The following is a 15,712-nucleotide window of genomic DNA, read 5'->3' as shown; positions in this document are numbered from 1 at the left end:
GTGGACAGAAAGGTCAACCAGGACAGAAGACCAGGAGAAAGAGCAGCTTTGGCTACAAAAGCACTAGGCAGTGTCTGTTTCTACTCCCATGAAACTTGAGGGTGCGTCTGCCTGGGGAAGGCACAGAAGGTACAAGGAAACCACTGCTGTCCATGGCGCTCGGCCAAGTTATTTTCCATTGCTGGAGTATTCCACCACAATTTATTACTTTGAACTTGCTGCCCATGCTCTTGGTCCTCTTGCTCCCCTCTCTCTGTGCCCAGAGGCTATGAGTGGTTTGTTGTGCCTGTTTAGGACTTGGGTATCTCTGAGGGAGCTTTAGTTGGTCCTACCTGCCTCTAGAGCACTGCCACACCACCCTGCCTGACACAGTGTCCCTGTGTAGAGAGACATCAGAAAAACCACACATACAGCAGTGCTGTGACATACATACATACATACATACATAAATAAATAAAAAAAAATAATAAAAAAAGAAGTTGGTTTGCGGAAGAATAATAAGAATGAAAATAACATACCCACAGTCTGCTTTGCCAGAGGGAGGAGCAGTGTTGCTGAGCAGGGATGGCACCAAGAGGAGTGTGGCACCAGAAGGGCACAGCAGAAGCACAGGGCCCCCTTGCCCACCAGAGGTGGAGAGGCTGCAGAATTACTGAGTAACCTTGTTGCTTTTTTTGAAGTATCCAGTGCACAGCTGTAATTCCTCTCCATCTGATCCATATGGAGTTGTAGCCTAATTCTAATAGCACACAGCTCCTCTGCCCGGTCTGGGATTTTCATTGCATAACTTTACACGGGCCCATCCAAAAAGCTGAAGATGGACAGAGTTGAGAGTCGCAGCTCCCTGCCATGCTGATCTCAATTCCTTGATCTATGTATTGCCTCTGAACGGAAGAGGGCTGATAATCTATAGATGCTAGAGGAAAGCTATTTAGTGCGACTCTGCTGAACTTGGATAAATCATTTGACCTCCTTCTGCCTCCATCAGTCCCATTGCTAAAGTAGCTTAACACTGGCTCTAAATGAAGAACAGATGCTCCTTCATGCACCGGTTGAGGGGGATAAACAAACACATACCACCCAACTGCAGTCAGTGGAAAATACAAGTGGTAGCTCCACTCTTAGAGTTGTTCCTTCGTCTCCAGTAGCAGCTGAAAGCAGAAGATGAAGGGAAGATGGAGGGATGGTTGGGGTAATGGCTGGTTTCTCAGAGCTCCACTGCCATCCTGGAGATGCTGCGGCTCAGGCCTCTGCAGATCGAGAGTAAGGGGAGGGGTCAGGGTCTGTCTTTGCAAGGGGAGGGGTTCTCTGAAGGGTGAACCCTGAAGGCATTTCACATCACATTTTAAATTGCTGGAAGCAAAATCCCCTTCCCATCGACATACGTAATGCCTTAATGAATTAATACCCTTGCCTTCCCATTCTTGCTTCAGAGGCCAGTCCTTTCACCTCAGAAGTTCTGTGTCTTCTGCCTTTTAGAGGTATTTTGTACCAGTTTGGAAAACAGCCATGTCAGCAGCAGCCTTACAGGAGAATTGTTTCAGGCCGGAAACCTGTCCACACTGAAATGGATTTGGCTGATCTCTCTGAGATAAACTCATAATGCAGTAGGTTTTTATCAGGCTTCATTTACGTCAAGTTTCTTTTATATCAGTTATTGGGCAGTGTTTGGTTGGGCAGCAATATAGCTCCAGGTGGGAAAAATGTAATCCACTCTCCTCCATCCCTTGATGGAGTAGTGCCAGCTTCTTGCTTTCATAGCAGACAAAACTGTGGCTGAATCAATGATCTGCTTTGCCCGATTCAAAGCTACTGTAAATGAAAAGAGAACCATACAGCTGTTTTTACCATACACCCCATCCAGCTCTTCAGCAGAGGCCAGGATTTTGCTGTGCAGTTATCACATCCTGAGACGATAATTTGGCCATCCATGATGGCAAAGCAGATGGACATGCAGCCACAGCACACTTTGGCAGCCTTTTCTGGTTTTGCTGCTGGGGGATAGTTTTGTAAGTATTAAAAGATGAAGTGTTTGACAAAATGCTTCCTAAAAAGTCTTTCTCCAAAGAAAGACTTGCCCTTGTTGCAGGCAGGCAGCTGGGTGGCCTACATGGCCACCTGGCTCCCAGGTCATCTGCTGGCCAGGGCGAGTGCTCCTGGTGCTCCTGCAGCTCCCAGGAGCCCCCTGCTTTGGCATCCCCAAGTTCTACCTGCTGCCCTGTGCACAAATGGCCTCAGCCTGACGCTGCATGGGGGGCACGTGGGTTTTATGTGTTCCTTTGAAGGCACCTTACTCAGCTCAAAAGCCCATGCAGGGTTTTTGCTCTATTTAAACTTTTTTCTAAGTATTAAATGCTGTAAGATAAAAGAGCAATAAACAAGCACAAGAGGTGGTCTAATCCAAATCAGGCTCCTGGGAATGGAGATACCCAACATTTACATATCAAAACTAACATCCCCAGTCTAGCTGAGGCAGAAAGAAGCTCAGGAACCATCTAGCAAGCTTTGGCAAGGCTCAAAGACACAATAGAAAGATTCAGCCAGGATGGCAGGCTACAGCAGAGGGCCTGTCTGCATGCTGCCCTTAAACCCAGGCCTTCACAATGCTAAAGCACCATTTTAGAAACAACTGTGGAAAGAAGAACATACTTTTAAAGAGAGGCAATGAAGCCTAGGCTTCTAGGAGCTCATCTAGGCATTAGAAATACATGGGAGATTCTGATGAAAATCTGGAAATTACATGATTTAGGAAATTCTGATGAAAACAAACCCTAACAGTACATGAGATGCTCTGCACATCACAAAGCAGATAATAATGGCACAGACAAACAGGCTACAGTTGGAAAGCTGGAGACTGTAAATTAAGAACCTAAAGCTTAAAGCCCAAATGCTCTGCATTGCATAGAGAAACTGCCCCTCATGGGACCGCACCACTCCCCAACCCACCTTCTCACTTGCTTTTTCCCAATCTTAGCCCCACTAAAATTGTACTGAAGGATCAGGAAAAACAGAGCAGAATTCTTCATTTCTGGCTAACATCACCACAATAAACCATCACCAGCTCCTCACAGAAAACCACTCTAGTGCAAAAATACCAGTGATCCTCTTAACCTCATTGTCCCTGTGGCAAAATATCAAGTCCTCAGTGTTTTAGACGTTAGCAGAAATACTTTTTTTGACATTATTTTGTATTGGTTTCACTTCTTTGCTTACAGGACAATTAGAAAATTATTTGCCCCTCACACCCACCTGGCATGAGCCAAGGACAGCAGACCCACCCACCCCCATCCCAACATACACACACACTGTCTCTGTATGTCAGTATTGGATATAAATCAGCAGTTGCCCCTCCTTATGACTGTTTTCTCCATCAGAAATTCAGGTTCTCTCCTAGCCACAGTTCCTCTAAGGCTGCAGGTTACTGGGGGGGGGAGGAATTTGGACAGAACAGTGGCAGCATCCTGGCAGCCAAGAACAGATGCAGAATAAGTCCTTCACTAGGAGCTAGCCCACCAGAAGGCAGCCCCCTCCCCATCCTGCTGCAGCTTGCTCTGCCCATCACTGCCCCTGCTTGCATGGTCAAGCCTCTAGTACCCAGTCAAGTGGAGACAAAAAAAAATATTAAAAATAATGCACTTAAAAGTCATCTTCTCACTGCTTCAGGTGAGTGTGGAGAAAAACATCCACTATAGGCCCTCCAAGGAAGTTACCCAGCTAAAACAGAGCACATCAGCCTGGCTATTTGCAGTCCCAGCAGAAAGCAATCCTCTGCTCTCCTTCATTAATTTTTGAGGGGAGAGGATGGGGAGAGGAAGCAGGCAGGGATGCTGACAGAGGGACTTGGTGGCAGTTGGGCTGGAGCCATTTCACATTCACTTTCTCCTGCATCACAAGAAATCAGAAGTGGCACAGATTATTTTTGTCCCTCTTTGTAGGTCACCTTTGATAGAAATGTTAATAATGCTTGCTATCTGTATATCTGAAATGTTATATGGTAGCTCTGTAATTCACTGTCTTTATCAGCCTCCTTTAATGTATAATTTAATGCTTGTATAACTATTTTGTTTGGGTAGGGCTCTCAGAATTACGACTTAAGAAAAAAATATCTCTATGCTAGTTAACTACTTTTTATGGAAAGTATTTCTTTCATGTTATTTTAAAACCATGGAGCCGGGGGAAGTATTTTATGGGCCACAGAACCTCACAGAGTAGTTAATTTCTGTTTGAGCTGGTTTCTCTGCTATTTTAAAGGGTGCCATCAAGATCATTGCTATTTCTCTTGGTTGGGAGCCAGCTGACTCTTCTGCAGTTGCAACATATCCTTGTGCTGTTATTAAAGCCGTGGAAATTAGTAAACATGGGAGCTGCATGCTGGATGCTGACGGGTGGAAAGAGGGAAGGAGCATTTGCCACTGCTTTAAATGAAGCAGTGGGGATGCTGCATCCTTCTGATGGACAGAAACTATTTCAACCTGGGAATATGGGGAAAGAAAAAAGAGAGGATGCCAGCTCATGCACTCCCCGTCACCAGGCCCTGTCTCACCATTTGGCTGGTGGGCAGTGGGGGCCAGGAGAGCTGGTGCTGTCCCATGAGAGATGCTTTCCCCCCCCAGGCAGCAGATGGGTCTCAGGCACATGCATGTCCTGGACTCAATGGAGTACATGGGTCTTTGCCATGAGCCTGAGAGGGAGTAAAAGCCCTCTGCTTTAAAAGCAGTAATTGGGTGGTTAGCTGAGCCCTAGGCATGCTCTAGCTGTGCACTAAATATTCTGAAGCCTTTTGTTTCATAATGAATTATTTTGTGTATCTAAGCAAAGGTTTTTGTTGTGTTGTTTTTTTGTTTGTTTGTTTGTTTTTTCTGCATTTTGTTCCTAGTCTACTTGTGGGTGTGTGGTGAAATCTTTGCCTTTTGCTTATGAGGTCAAGTGCTTTAATCAGGAGCAAAAAATTTGAGTGCTTTAGTCCTAAATTCTCTGAATGGCTGCCAAATATAATTAGAAACAAATGGCTTTATTCCTCATTTGAGAGCTCCACAGACATTGGGGGAGCAGAGGATGGGAGAGCTCACTTTGCCTGGCTGGTTTTTGGGGACCTTGCAAACAAAACATGGCCAGAAAGACTAGAGAAAGCCCTGTGAGAGAAGGAAAGCGCTGTGTGCCCTCTGCAGAGGACAGGGGGGTGTGGGATGCTGTGAGGGGTGACCAGGCACCCCAGCTGTGCCTGATTTGTGAGCAGCTCAATATTCCACCCACCTTGCTAGCTGGGAGTGGAGGGGGCTGGCACAGGGCAGTGCCTGGGAGAGCCACGCGGCTGTCACACACCCATCAACCCACACTGAGCAGGGGACAGATGCCTCAGTGGGAGCTGGTGGAGCAGGGGGTGGTGTTTTAGGCACCCACACGCAGGACAGTCGAGGGATTTAGCATTCCCTGGACTGGCCACCCGCAGGTAAACCCCAACCAGATGCACACGTAATATATAAATAATAAAATTTAGCACCTCTCCTATGAAGACAGGCTGAGAGAGTTGGGGCTGTTCATCCTGGAGAAGAGGAGGCTCTGGGGAGACCTTAGAGCACCTTCCAGTACCCAAAGGGGCTACAGGAAAGCTGGGGAGGGACTTTTTACAAGGGGATGCAGTGATAGGGTAAGAGGTAATGGCTTTAAGCTGAAAGAGGGTAGATTTAGATCAGACATTAGGAATAAATTCTTTTTTGTGAGGGTGGTGAGACACTAGCACAGGTTGCCCAGGGAAGTTGTGGATGCTCCATCCCTGAAGTGTTCAAGGCTACGTTGGATGGGGCTTTGAGCAATCTGGTCTAGTGGGAGGTGACCCTGTGCATGCAGGGGGTTTGGAACTAAGTGATCTTTAAGGTCCCTTCCAACTCGAAGCATTCTATGATTCTATGAAATTACAAGAGCTGAAGTCTGTGCCAAACAATACCAGTCAGCACCACCCACCGCAGAGACCCACTTCATCTCCGCTTAAACACATCCTGCCTGCCTGTAAATTCAACTGATTCGTCTTGGGGTGCATCCACACACTATCCACAGCCTGACAGAAATGCAATAGTTTCATCCCCGTGGCATGGGGTCCCACCATCCCCCAATACGTGTGCTTGGGATACTTGCTGAAGGCACAGCAGGGCTGCCACCCCTCTGCCCCAGTCCCCCCCAGGCCAAAACAATCCCCTCCCCAGGGTATTCAAACAGCTCAGCCCTCCATGGTGCCTGCATCACGGCTTCCTCCTGTGAGGGACGCAGCAGCTGGCCCCGGGGACACAGCACTGCCTGCTTGTGCTCCAGCTCCCAAGCCTGAGTATGATGGACCCAAACAAACAGGGGCCTGTGTTCATCCCTCTGATGTCTCCTGGCCTGAAGGCTGGGGTTTGCTGTGCACACAAGCACCCGGAGGGCACAAACGGCCTGTTTCAACAGTTTTGGCGCCAAAAACGGCTACAGAGCGTCTCTCACTGGGTTCCGCAAGATACAAGGTTATGCAGTGTTGTATCCCAGCCTGGAATCACCTCACAGCAACGCACTGCCTCAAGGCATCACCCCGCAGCGTGGCACCTCCGTACCAGCAAGGCACCGCCTCACAGAACTGCCTCACGGCACGGCTTTACCTCACAGCATCACCCCACAGCACGCCATTTCCTCACAGCACGCCATTCCCTCATGGCCTCACAGCATTCCATCTCTTCACGGCACCGCCTCACGGCGCAGCAACACTCCACAACACGGCCTTACGGCCTTACCTCATGGCCTCACGCCTCCTCGCGGCTTCGCCTCACGGCGCAGCGACCCCGCAGAACGCGGCCTTACCTCCTGGCAGCACGTCTCCTCGCAGCTTCACCTCAGGACACAGCAACACTGCACAACACGGCCTCCCCTCCCGGCCTCACGTCTCCTGGCAGCAGCAGCCCCGCACAACATGGCCTCCCCTCGCGCCTCCTCGCGGCGCAGCACCTCGCACAACATGGCCTCCCCTCGCGCCTCGGGGCAGCCTCACCCCCCGCAGGGCCCTCTCTGTGGCGGGGGAGGGGTGTTGGGGAGGGGTGTTGGGGGGAGGGGTGTTGGGAGGGTGGGGGGGAGCCCACCACCACCCCCCCACCCCCGACAGGTGCTCCATGGGACAAGACGGCTCCAAACAGCAGCAGGTGGTTTTAGTTTTTTTTTTTTCTTTCCCGAGTAAATTTCAGAGAAAAACGGGAAAAAAAAAAAAATCCAGCAAGTTCTGTGGTTTTTGCCTCTGCGCAGCTGCCGAGGACAAGCCCCCCCCAGCCACCCCTCCCAGCGCCTCCTGCCCTGGTGGCCACAGGCAGCTCTTGCCTGCCACTGCTGAGGTTTTTCAGGTCTCCTGAATGTGGCATTTATTTTGAGCCATTCAATTTCCACAGCCACAAAAATCTTAATGGATTTGTCTAATGCAGTTTTGAACTCTTTTGTCCCCAGCGTCCCACCCTGGTCCAGACTCCTATGGGCCGACCCCAGAAGAGAGGACATCCAGTCCCAAGCTTCCCCCATGCCCATGGGGGCTCATTCCCCAGGTGAGACACTAGATGGAGCATCTAACATCGCCAATACCTTTTTTTTTTTTTTTTTTTTAAATTTTAATCCCATAAAAGATAAATTGAAAACCTAAACGAAAACACAGACTACGTTGCAATAGTACCTCAGCTGTAAGCCCACTCAAACTGGGGTGGGCAAAGACACAGGCTCCATTTTTCTGGCTTCGGGAAGAGCTGAGGGTGCCTGTTATTCCTGGAAAGCCTGTGGGCGAGCAGAGCAATAACAGTGTTTCCCAGAGCAATACCAGTGCCTATGAGGATTACCAGTGATGCTGGTGCATAAACTGCTCCTCCCTGCAACAGAAACATTCCTAAAAATGTTCCTGAAAACTTCTGCAAGGAGCACACAGCTGGTGTGGCCAAGGGGGAGAGGAAGGACAGCTTCACCATGGGGTTGTGGCTGGCCCCAAGTGGCTGCTGGCAGATGCAGAAAGGCAAGACAGCACGAGACAGAACCAAGAGCCCTCAGCCAGAAGAACTTACACTGCAGCCAGCACCAGCACCTTTTTCATCTCGTTTGCTTCAGATCCCCAGAAGTGTTCATTTCCTGCTGCTGGCAGTAAGCCAGCAGCACAGCATCCCTCATCTCTGCTCAGACCACAAGATACCTCACTTTCCAAATCAGAAGTGATTTGGAGTCACTACAACAGTAACAAACTCTTCCCAGGTGTAGCTCTGACCTCTGGCAGACCTGTACCAAGCCCATGGTGAGGGCAGCTGAGCCCTGAGAAGGTGCCTGTGTTCCCCTGCAAGCCCTTTGGGTGATGTTAGCATCAGCTCCATCACCTGCATGTGCATGGGGGTCCACAAAAGCGATCCTGACAAACTCACCAGGATGTGGCCAGCTCAGGCAAGGAGAAGTACTGGTGGAAAGAAGTCCTGCCCTGAGATGCAAATAAAGCAAATTTGCTACTGGAGACACTGGCTAAGCATGTTGTCCCCTCAAAAGCTATTCCTACAGTCAGCCTGACCACACTCCAATGCAAACACACTGCAGAAACAGAGGGGCACTGACTGAAGATCCTGTCTCTTACTCTTTTAGGAAATTGCAAACTTCCATTTCTTTAATCATTTGCATGAGGCAATATTTTCTCTAGAAAAGCCAATATAAGAGGGCTGAAAGGTCAGATGGGATAATATGTAATCCATTGCGATAAGGGCGGTTTACAGAATTATTAGTCAAACACAAAAGGGAACAGATAGTAACATTTTTTATTAAATATTACAGTGGATCAAAAAGTACAAAATATCTTTTGCCTGCTATGTGATTGGGAAACTATTGGCACATAATACAGTATCAAAAGCATTAATAAGTACAATTTGGAAAACATACAAAAATTGAGTGTTTATAGTTGGCTCAGCTTTATTTCTGGTAGTGTTTAAACTAATGCAAAGGTTACTCAATAACCTTTTAAATGGGGAACTATATAATATTACTGGGCCATTTTTATATATACAAATCATCACCTTACAGAGCATATAGGCTACATAACTTGAATCACAAAAAGTATACAATATTTACAACAAAAGAAAGTTAAAAAAGTATAAACAGCTAGTAGATTATGCTGCCATTATTAGAACATATTTAAAACTGCGGGGCTGGGGGGAGAGGGGAGGAGGAGGAAGAGAACGAGTGAAATATCAACCATGTACACAGCAAACACCACAGGACGCGCTCAAGGCAGCACTGGCAGCACTGCCCGCCTCACACACCAGCACGAGTCCCATCGCTCACCAAAATCACCACGATTGCCAAACTGGGCCAGATGTGATCTCACCGACCACCACAAGGGAAGGAACCAGGCAGGGAAGTGGGGAGGGGACTTGGAGGTGGTCTCTGGAGGTGGCAACCCCCCAAAAACCAGGCAGAGGGGCTGGTGGAAGCAGGCACAACACTCGCCTCCTGCACCAGCTCCAGGGGCTGCCACAGTAACTTCTCTGCAGCTGGGACAAACTGCTTCCAGGCACTCACACACCAGGCAAACATCTCATGTCAGGCCAGCACGCAGACAAGACAGACCTGCTGCAAAACACTGGCTTGTTCCTGAACACATTTGTGAAGGGCAGGGATTTTACTGGGAGCCAGACCCTTCTTCCCATGCGTTCCATGAAGTCCAGCTCAGCATGCAGCCAGAAGCTACACACGAGCTGTTTGCTGCCAGGCCTTTTCCTTTGCATCTCACAACCTTTAGCATCCCTAACGAATCCTGGACATAGTGTGTTTGAATTGCAACATTTCTTGGAACTGGCTCCTGGTAAATAGATTTATGACTCTATTGCCAATTAGACTCCACAGTTTCCTTTACAAACCTACCAATAACAATGATTTGATTGCACAAAGAAAGGCTTGTGCAACTTCATTCAATAATAAGGCCCCCTGAACTCAAACAATGCAAACAAAGCCCCATTTAAGACATTAAAAAAAAAAAAAAAGAAAAAAAAAAAAGAAAAAAAGAGACTTTCAGCCAATGGAGAATTCAATAGTCTTTTGAAACATTTCCAAGATTTCTGTTAAGAGTTTTTAAACAAATAATGCACTGCTTCTGTTGGGGTTTTATGCCATCACTTCTCTTCCTTCACCCTGACATTTTGCCCAGTATATTAAGAGCTTCCTCAGCCAGCAATGGCCAGTCGCCTCGTGGGGCCAGCGAGGAGCCCTCCTCCCCTCTCCTTCCCTGCCCCCCAGTCCCACGCTGCCTCAGCATGGCTCCAAAAAGGCTACCATCAAACTCTGACAGGACGCAACCAAAAGCGAAGTCAGACACTTGGCATAAACAAATGCACAACTCCAGGACACACAACTTATCCAAAACAAGAACGAGAAGCGTTTGCTTTGCCAAACACAAGACAAGCTTCTGTTTGCATTTGCTGTAGATTTTTAGATTCTTCCCCCTTTCCCCCACCCTTCTCTCCCCATCCCCAAACCCCTGATTCTCACGTGATTCAGATCTAGTGCAACTTTACTAGAGATGTCCTCCACAGTGTGGCCTCTGCCCAGCTGAGCCTGCGGATCTGTTTTCTGTATGGTATGTGGAGCAGCAGGATGCTCTGCACTGGCACATCCATGTTCTAAGTTCTACTAGTCTGTTTATCGATCAATTAAATATAGTTTTACCACAGGAATATAAAGTACTTAATTGAAGAAGCTGGATCTTTAACAGTAGATGAGTATATTATTCTGGTTTCCACCTTTGGATATTAAGTATGATACATTATATATTGTATTTGGCTTCATATCATGGGAAAATTTAATGACATGCCTAGCATGCAAAGTGTTTCTTAGTAGTTTCCATTTTTCTTTTTGTATCGATCACACTGTCTTTGAACAGTAACTGAGATGGCTTGAATCACAACCAATTTTCACATCGTAAAAAAGCCTCCAAGTCACACTGCGCTTTATTGATGTCTATGCTCAGCTGCATGGTGATGATGTCCTTCAAAGTGAATATACATCCATAGGGAAGCTCTTTCGTTAGGAAAACCCAGCCCCTCCATGCCCAGGCTTTTCCCCTGCGAAAGGATGCCCAGGGAGGGGCTGAGATCCCTGCAGGGGTGTGGAAGGACAGTCCTGACCACTGCACACACCCATCCTACCGAGCCTGCCCGCTTGCGTGGCACAGGCCCCGTAAGCCTCTGATCCAATTCAACATTGTTGCCTGGCCTGATTCCTGACATTCTCGCCACTCTCGCAAACCACAAATCCATTTCCTGGGCTCCTTTCTCATCCAGCAGCTTGTGCCAGGGAGGTTTTGTTTTCTAGACCGTTTCTCTGTTAGGCAGGAGGGTTTCACAGCCTAGGTAAGGTAAGTACAACACTTGACAAATTCACGGACCACGATACAGGAAAGCAAAGCTCGGTGACAGGGGAGGAGCGGCGTAGGAGCCATCACAACAACAGAGTCAGAGGTGCTCAGCACCTCACAGGGGTGGACCGTGGGGAAAGGAACCTAGTTTGCATCCTTGCACCATAACATCACCTACAGTATGTTTATAACCATTAAGATTAATCTGAACCAGTTGCTTCAGTTTGTAAACAGTAAACATTACCACAAAAACTAAACAAAAATGTTGCTCAAAAGTATAAAGAACCTGGAAAGATTACAAACACATCTAAAAAAAAAAAAATTAGGACAGCCACAGCCTTTAAAAAAAGTTGCAGATAAGATGATACTGTTTAATTTAAAAAAAAGAAACCCAAAACAAAAAAAACAAAAAACAAACCCAAACAAACACAACCAAACATAAAGAGCACAGAATATACTGGACAAACAAAACTATATAAATTATTGTGACCAAATGTGACACTGGTAGTTTATGAAGTGGATATGTACAGTCAAATTAAACAGTGTTTACCCTTCTGTTCTAATAGTGTTAACATGAAAAATCTATTGCCGTTTTACTATACATTGCATTGATTGAATCTTTAAGAGTCAGAAAAAGTTACCCAAAAAAGCACATCCACTGATTGTACAGATTTTCGGCCCGCTTCTCCTTTCCAGGTTCACCTCGAGTCCTTGATTGATTCGCAACAACGCGTGGGCCCTGGTCCTCGGCTCAGGAGAAGGCAAACAGAGCCCTCACCTGGGATTTCAGTGAGCTCAGGACTGGGCCTGCATTTCCACAGCTCCCTTTGAACATTTGCTCTTACCATATACAAGTCCTTTCAGAAAACACATATGCAAAATCCAATGTTTTGGTGGTTTTTTTTTCTTTTCTTTTTTTTTTTTTTTTGTTTTTTTTTTGTGTGTGTGTGTGGAGGGGGGGTCGGTGGGGGTTTTTTGTTGGGTTTTTTTTGTTCGTTTTTTTTTGTGTTGTGGATTTTTAAATATTTTTTTTGCAGGGGCAGGGATAAGGGCCGAGGGGCCTGATGTGGGAGCCAGATTTAACAAAGCAGTCCTGTCTCCATCAAACTCCAATGCGCTCTGCTGGGTGTGGTACGACTGCATCCTGGTTGACAAAAATACAGATTGCTAAATCTGCGAGACATTGTCACGGGGGAGGAATGCTGCTAACTTAACTCTTCTGCTCAAACCTTTTTTTGTGAGCCAAGGGGTTTACAGTTTTGTACTGGGATGTACAGAGGACAGCTGGGAAGGTGGGAACGCGGCTTGAGGGTTTATAGCAGCTAAAGGATAAATGCTGTTATGCAAAAGGTCACCATAGGAACTTCCTACAGGTGCTGCTGCAGCTAAGTGTCTGTACAGTTGCTGAGAGCTTGCAGGGGATGTGAGGAATTGTCTCTGCACCATGAAGGAGTGAAGAGCCAAAGGCTGCATTAGTGGGGAGAGCACGGTCTGATTTTTCAAGTACTGCAGGGGATGAGAATACCCGGGTGGGAGGCGATTGTTCAGCCCTGTGCACAGGCTTCCCGGATACAAGCCTGGGAAGATGGGGGCTGAAAGGGGAAATTTGTGGCTTTCCAGCATGCTGCCAGAATGCAGGCCATGCACTGGCTTGCTGCCTTCCCCTTCTGGGTTGGGAACCTTGTCTTTTGCTGGGGTCTCCTTTGGTAAGTGCAGGGGAGATACAGCGCGGATTTTTTTTTCAGAAATGACTTTGTCCAAATCCTCCAGGCTCCGTTTCAAAGGCCGGGCAGCCCCCACGTTTTGAGGGCTTGTTCTGCGGCTGATGATAGGATGCACCATCCCTTCCATCTTCCTCAGATTCTCCAACCTCTGAGCGTGCTGCTTCCCAGACCTGTGAAGCAACTCACTGTGTTTTTTTGGGACTGTCATCGCCATGGGGGACACACGGCAAGCCTTGGGGTTACAGTCTAGGCTCACTGCCTGGCTGCTTGCAGCCTGGAATGGGGAGATACCTCTGCCATCTTGCTGGGCCATGGATGAATGAGAGAGGCCGGAGCCTGGAGCCTTTGCAGTCTGTTTGTGTATGCTCTTTGGAAGACTCAAATCTGTTGGCTGATCATCTGAAGAGGCCTCCACTGCTGCCTTTTTTTCTTGCTGATGTAAAGATGGGCGATAATTTAAATGTAGTTTTTCTTGGTGTTTGTGTTGAGTAAAAGTAGAAATATTTTCAGACTCTCTGAACATGTCCCGGGGGAGGTACTTTGATGTCTGTTCATTATTAAGGTGGTGTTCCGTGTGCCTATAAAGGCTGTGCAGATGAGGTGATGAATAAAAATCTGCCAAAAAAGTGGGCACATGAGAGTGCTGCAGTGCCCTTTTCTCACTCATTTTATCTTTGCAGTCCTGGATATCTGTCTTCGGTACATATGACTCGGCAAGAGAACTGAGGTGATGTTTCGAAAAATCACAGCGCTGAGGATCCGGTTTACTTAGCATCTCATGTTTAAAAACATCATTAATTGACTTCCTTTCTTCCTTGGTTTTAAAACTCTGTACATGTTGTATGACTGAGGGCCTATTAATTGCTACAGGATCAGAATTAGGGGCGTGGGGACCTTGTGATACACTTGAGGACAGCTCATCTCTGCTGATCAGTTTCTTTTTGCTGATCAAAGGTGGAGGAGAACCATAAGGATAGCTACATGACAGGGCTGCCCCACTGACCTGTGACAGCAGCTTCTTCTTTGCCAGGGGTGACATGATGCCTGGATTGCCCTTTGAGTAGAGCAGCGGTGTGTAACCAAAAGTGGAGTCATCGTTCATGGACCCAGGCAGTTCCTTTTCTTTGAACATGTCGAAGTTCTGGACCACCAGTACTTTGGGCGTTTGCTTTAGTGCATTGTGGATGTCTTCATTTCCCAGCTGGTCGACTTTCACCGTGCAGTTTGCGATGTAATCGGCCATTTCTGGCAATTTGTCATCTTCCATGTCAGTCTGAGTGGGCAGCTGGACCGGGAAAGCCGTGAAGGGCATTTCTGGAGGTTCGTTTTCTAAGCTGTCGGTAAAAGCTTTGTGTAGTCTTTGTTCAGGCTTTGTGTCTTCCAGGGCATCTGCTGAGGGGTGTAATCGTTTTGTGATGGTGGCATCCAGCACTGTGTCTTCTTCTGGGGCCACGGGTATCCCTGAGAGAGAGGATGAGTGCTGAACTTCCTCCTTGGCTTTCTCACTGTTTGTGTTGTTTTCTGTCGGGTCTGACTTTTCCAGAGGCAGTGGCCGAGCTGTCTCTGGTAAAAGAGATGGAGGACCTTGCACAGGGTGTTTCATCTCGCCCACTGTAGAATGTTCAGAGACATTTTTCTGGTCTGCTGATTCTTGATCCTTCTCTTGTTCTGACGAAACCTAACAAAAAGATTCAACAGACAATAATAAGAACACAGAGCATTTTGGCAGACAGTTCATAAGATCATACACAGCACATCCCTGATGATTTTTACAGAAGTAATTGTTGATCACCTTGATGGACTATGAAGGCTCTAATGCCAGGTACTGGACTCAAACAAAGAACACACCTCCTGTAAGTATTAAGAAGTACACCATCCCTTTCAGGGTCAGAATAAGGCATTTCAAAACAGCAGATGCTTGTAAACTGATGAGAGGCACTGCTGGCTTGACCTGCCAGCTCAGGTTCTAGCACTTTAAAATTAATTAGGCAAATGCAGGAGAGCAGATTTCATAATACAAATGATAAGGCTATAGAAACTTCTTCCACTAACTTCACCTACAAAAATTACATGATTCCCATGTTTTTTCTTACATGAAGTCCCTTCCAGTGTAGCCATCTTAAAATTCAGTGATCGCAGAGGAGATAATTCACACCCAGTTCTGCATTAAAGTGTGAAAATGATAGAAATGGCATACTAGGAATCCCTATTGTAGGCAGCAAATCACTGCCACAGCTTAACTAGGACATTTTTTTATTAACGGATTAAAATGAAGTTGTCAACATTCAGTAAGTGTGTGTGCCTGCTATTACAAACATGGCTTTTATACGTTATCGTCCATGGGACCAGAGCTCTTTCTGCTTCCCCATTAATAAAGCTTGTGTGCACAATTCACACTGTTCATCCCATAATGTAGCCGGCTGAACTGTGACCTGCAGAGGTCACCAGAGCGTCCCATCTGCGATCCAGCTGACTGACAGCCCCTTTCACAACTGCTGTCACTCTCCTCTGACATGTCGTGGTAGAAGACACTCATAAAACAGCAGCATTGTCCGAGTCCTTTATTATTATTGTTTTCTTTCTTTTTTCATTGTAAAGATAAGACGCATCGAGA

The 15,712-nt window shown here is 47.0% G+C and overlaps 2 protein-coding genes across 7 annotated transcripts in view; both read right to left on the bottom strand.

Moving 5' to 3' along the window:
- The window catches only part of ZNF365 (zinc finger protein 365), an 83,524-nt gene extending 76,640 nt beyond the window's left edge, over positions 1–6,884 (bottom strand). Inside the window, exon 1 of one of the 3 annotated variants that reach the window (XM_051617119.1) lies at positions 6,759–6,884. In XM_051617119.1, the coding sequence (XP_051473079.1) occupies positions 6,759–6,763 (5 nt within the window). In that variant the 5' untranslated portion in view covers positions 6,764–6,884. The remainder of the gene's footprint in view (positions 1–6,758) is intronic. The other 2 variants (XM_051617117.1, XM_051617116.1) reach the window with 2 other exon arrangements.
- A 4,840-nt stretch (positions 6,885–11,724) lies between these two features.
- Positions 11,725–15,712, bottom strand: part of ARID5B (AT-rich interaction domain 5B) — a 117,623-nt gene continuing 113,635 nt past the window's right edge. For all 4 annotated transcript variants that reach the window (XM_051618727.1, XM_051618729.1, XM_051618726.1 and 1 more), the window contains one exon: positions 11,725–14,776. In XM_051618727.1, the coding sequence (XP_051474687.1) occupies positions 12,626–14,776 (2,151 nt within the window). In that variant the 3' untranslated portion in view covers positions 11,725–12,625. The remainder of the gene's footprint in view (positions 14,777–15,712) is intronic.

The sequence above is a fragment of the Apus apus genome, chromosome 4 (genome assembly GCF_020740795.1).
Source record: "Apus apus isolate bApuApu2 chromosome 4, bApuApu2.pri.cur, whole genome shotgun sequence".
Classification (NCBI taxonomy): domain Eukaryota; kingdom Metazoa; phylum Chordata; class Aves; order Apodiformes; family Apodidae; genus Apus; species Apus apus.
The sequence above is the reverse complement of the archived record's forward strand: the minus strand, read 5'-3'. Positions and strand labels throughout refer to the sequence as shown.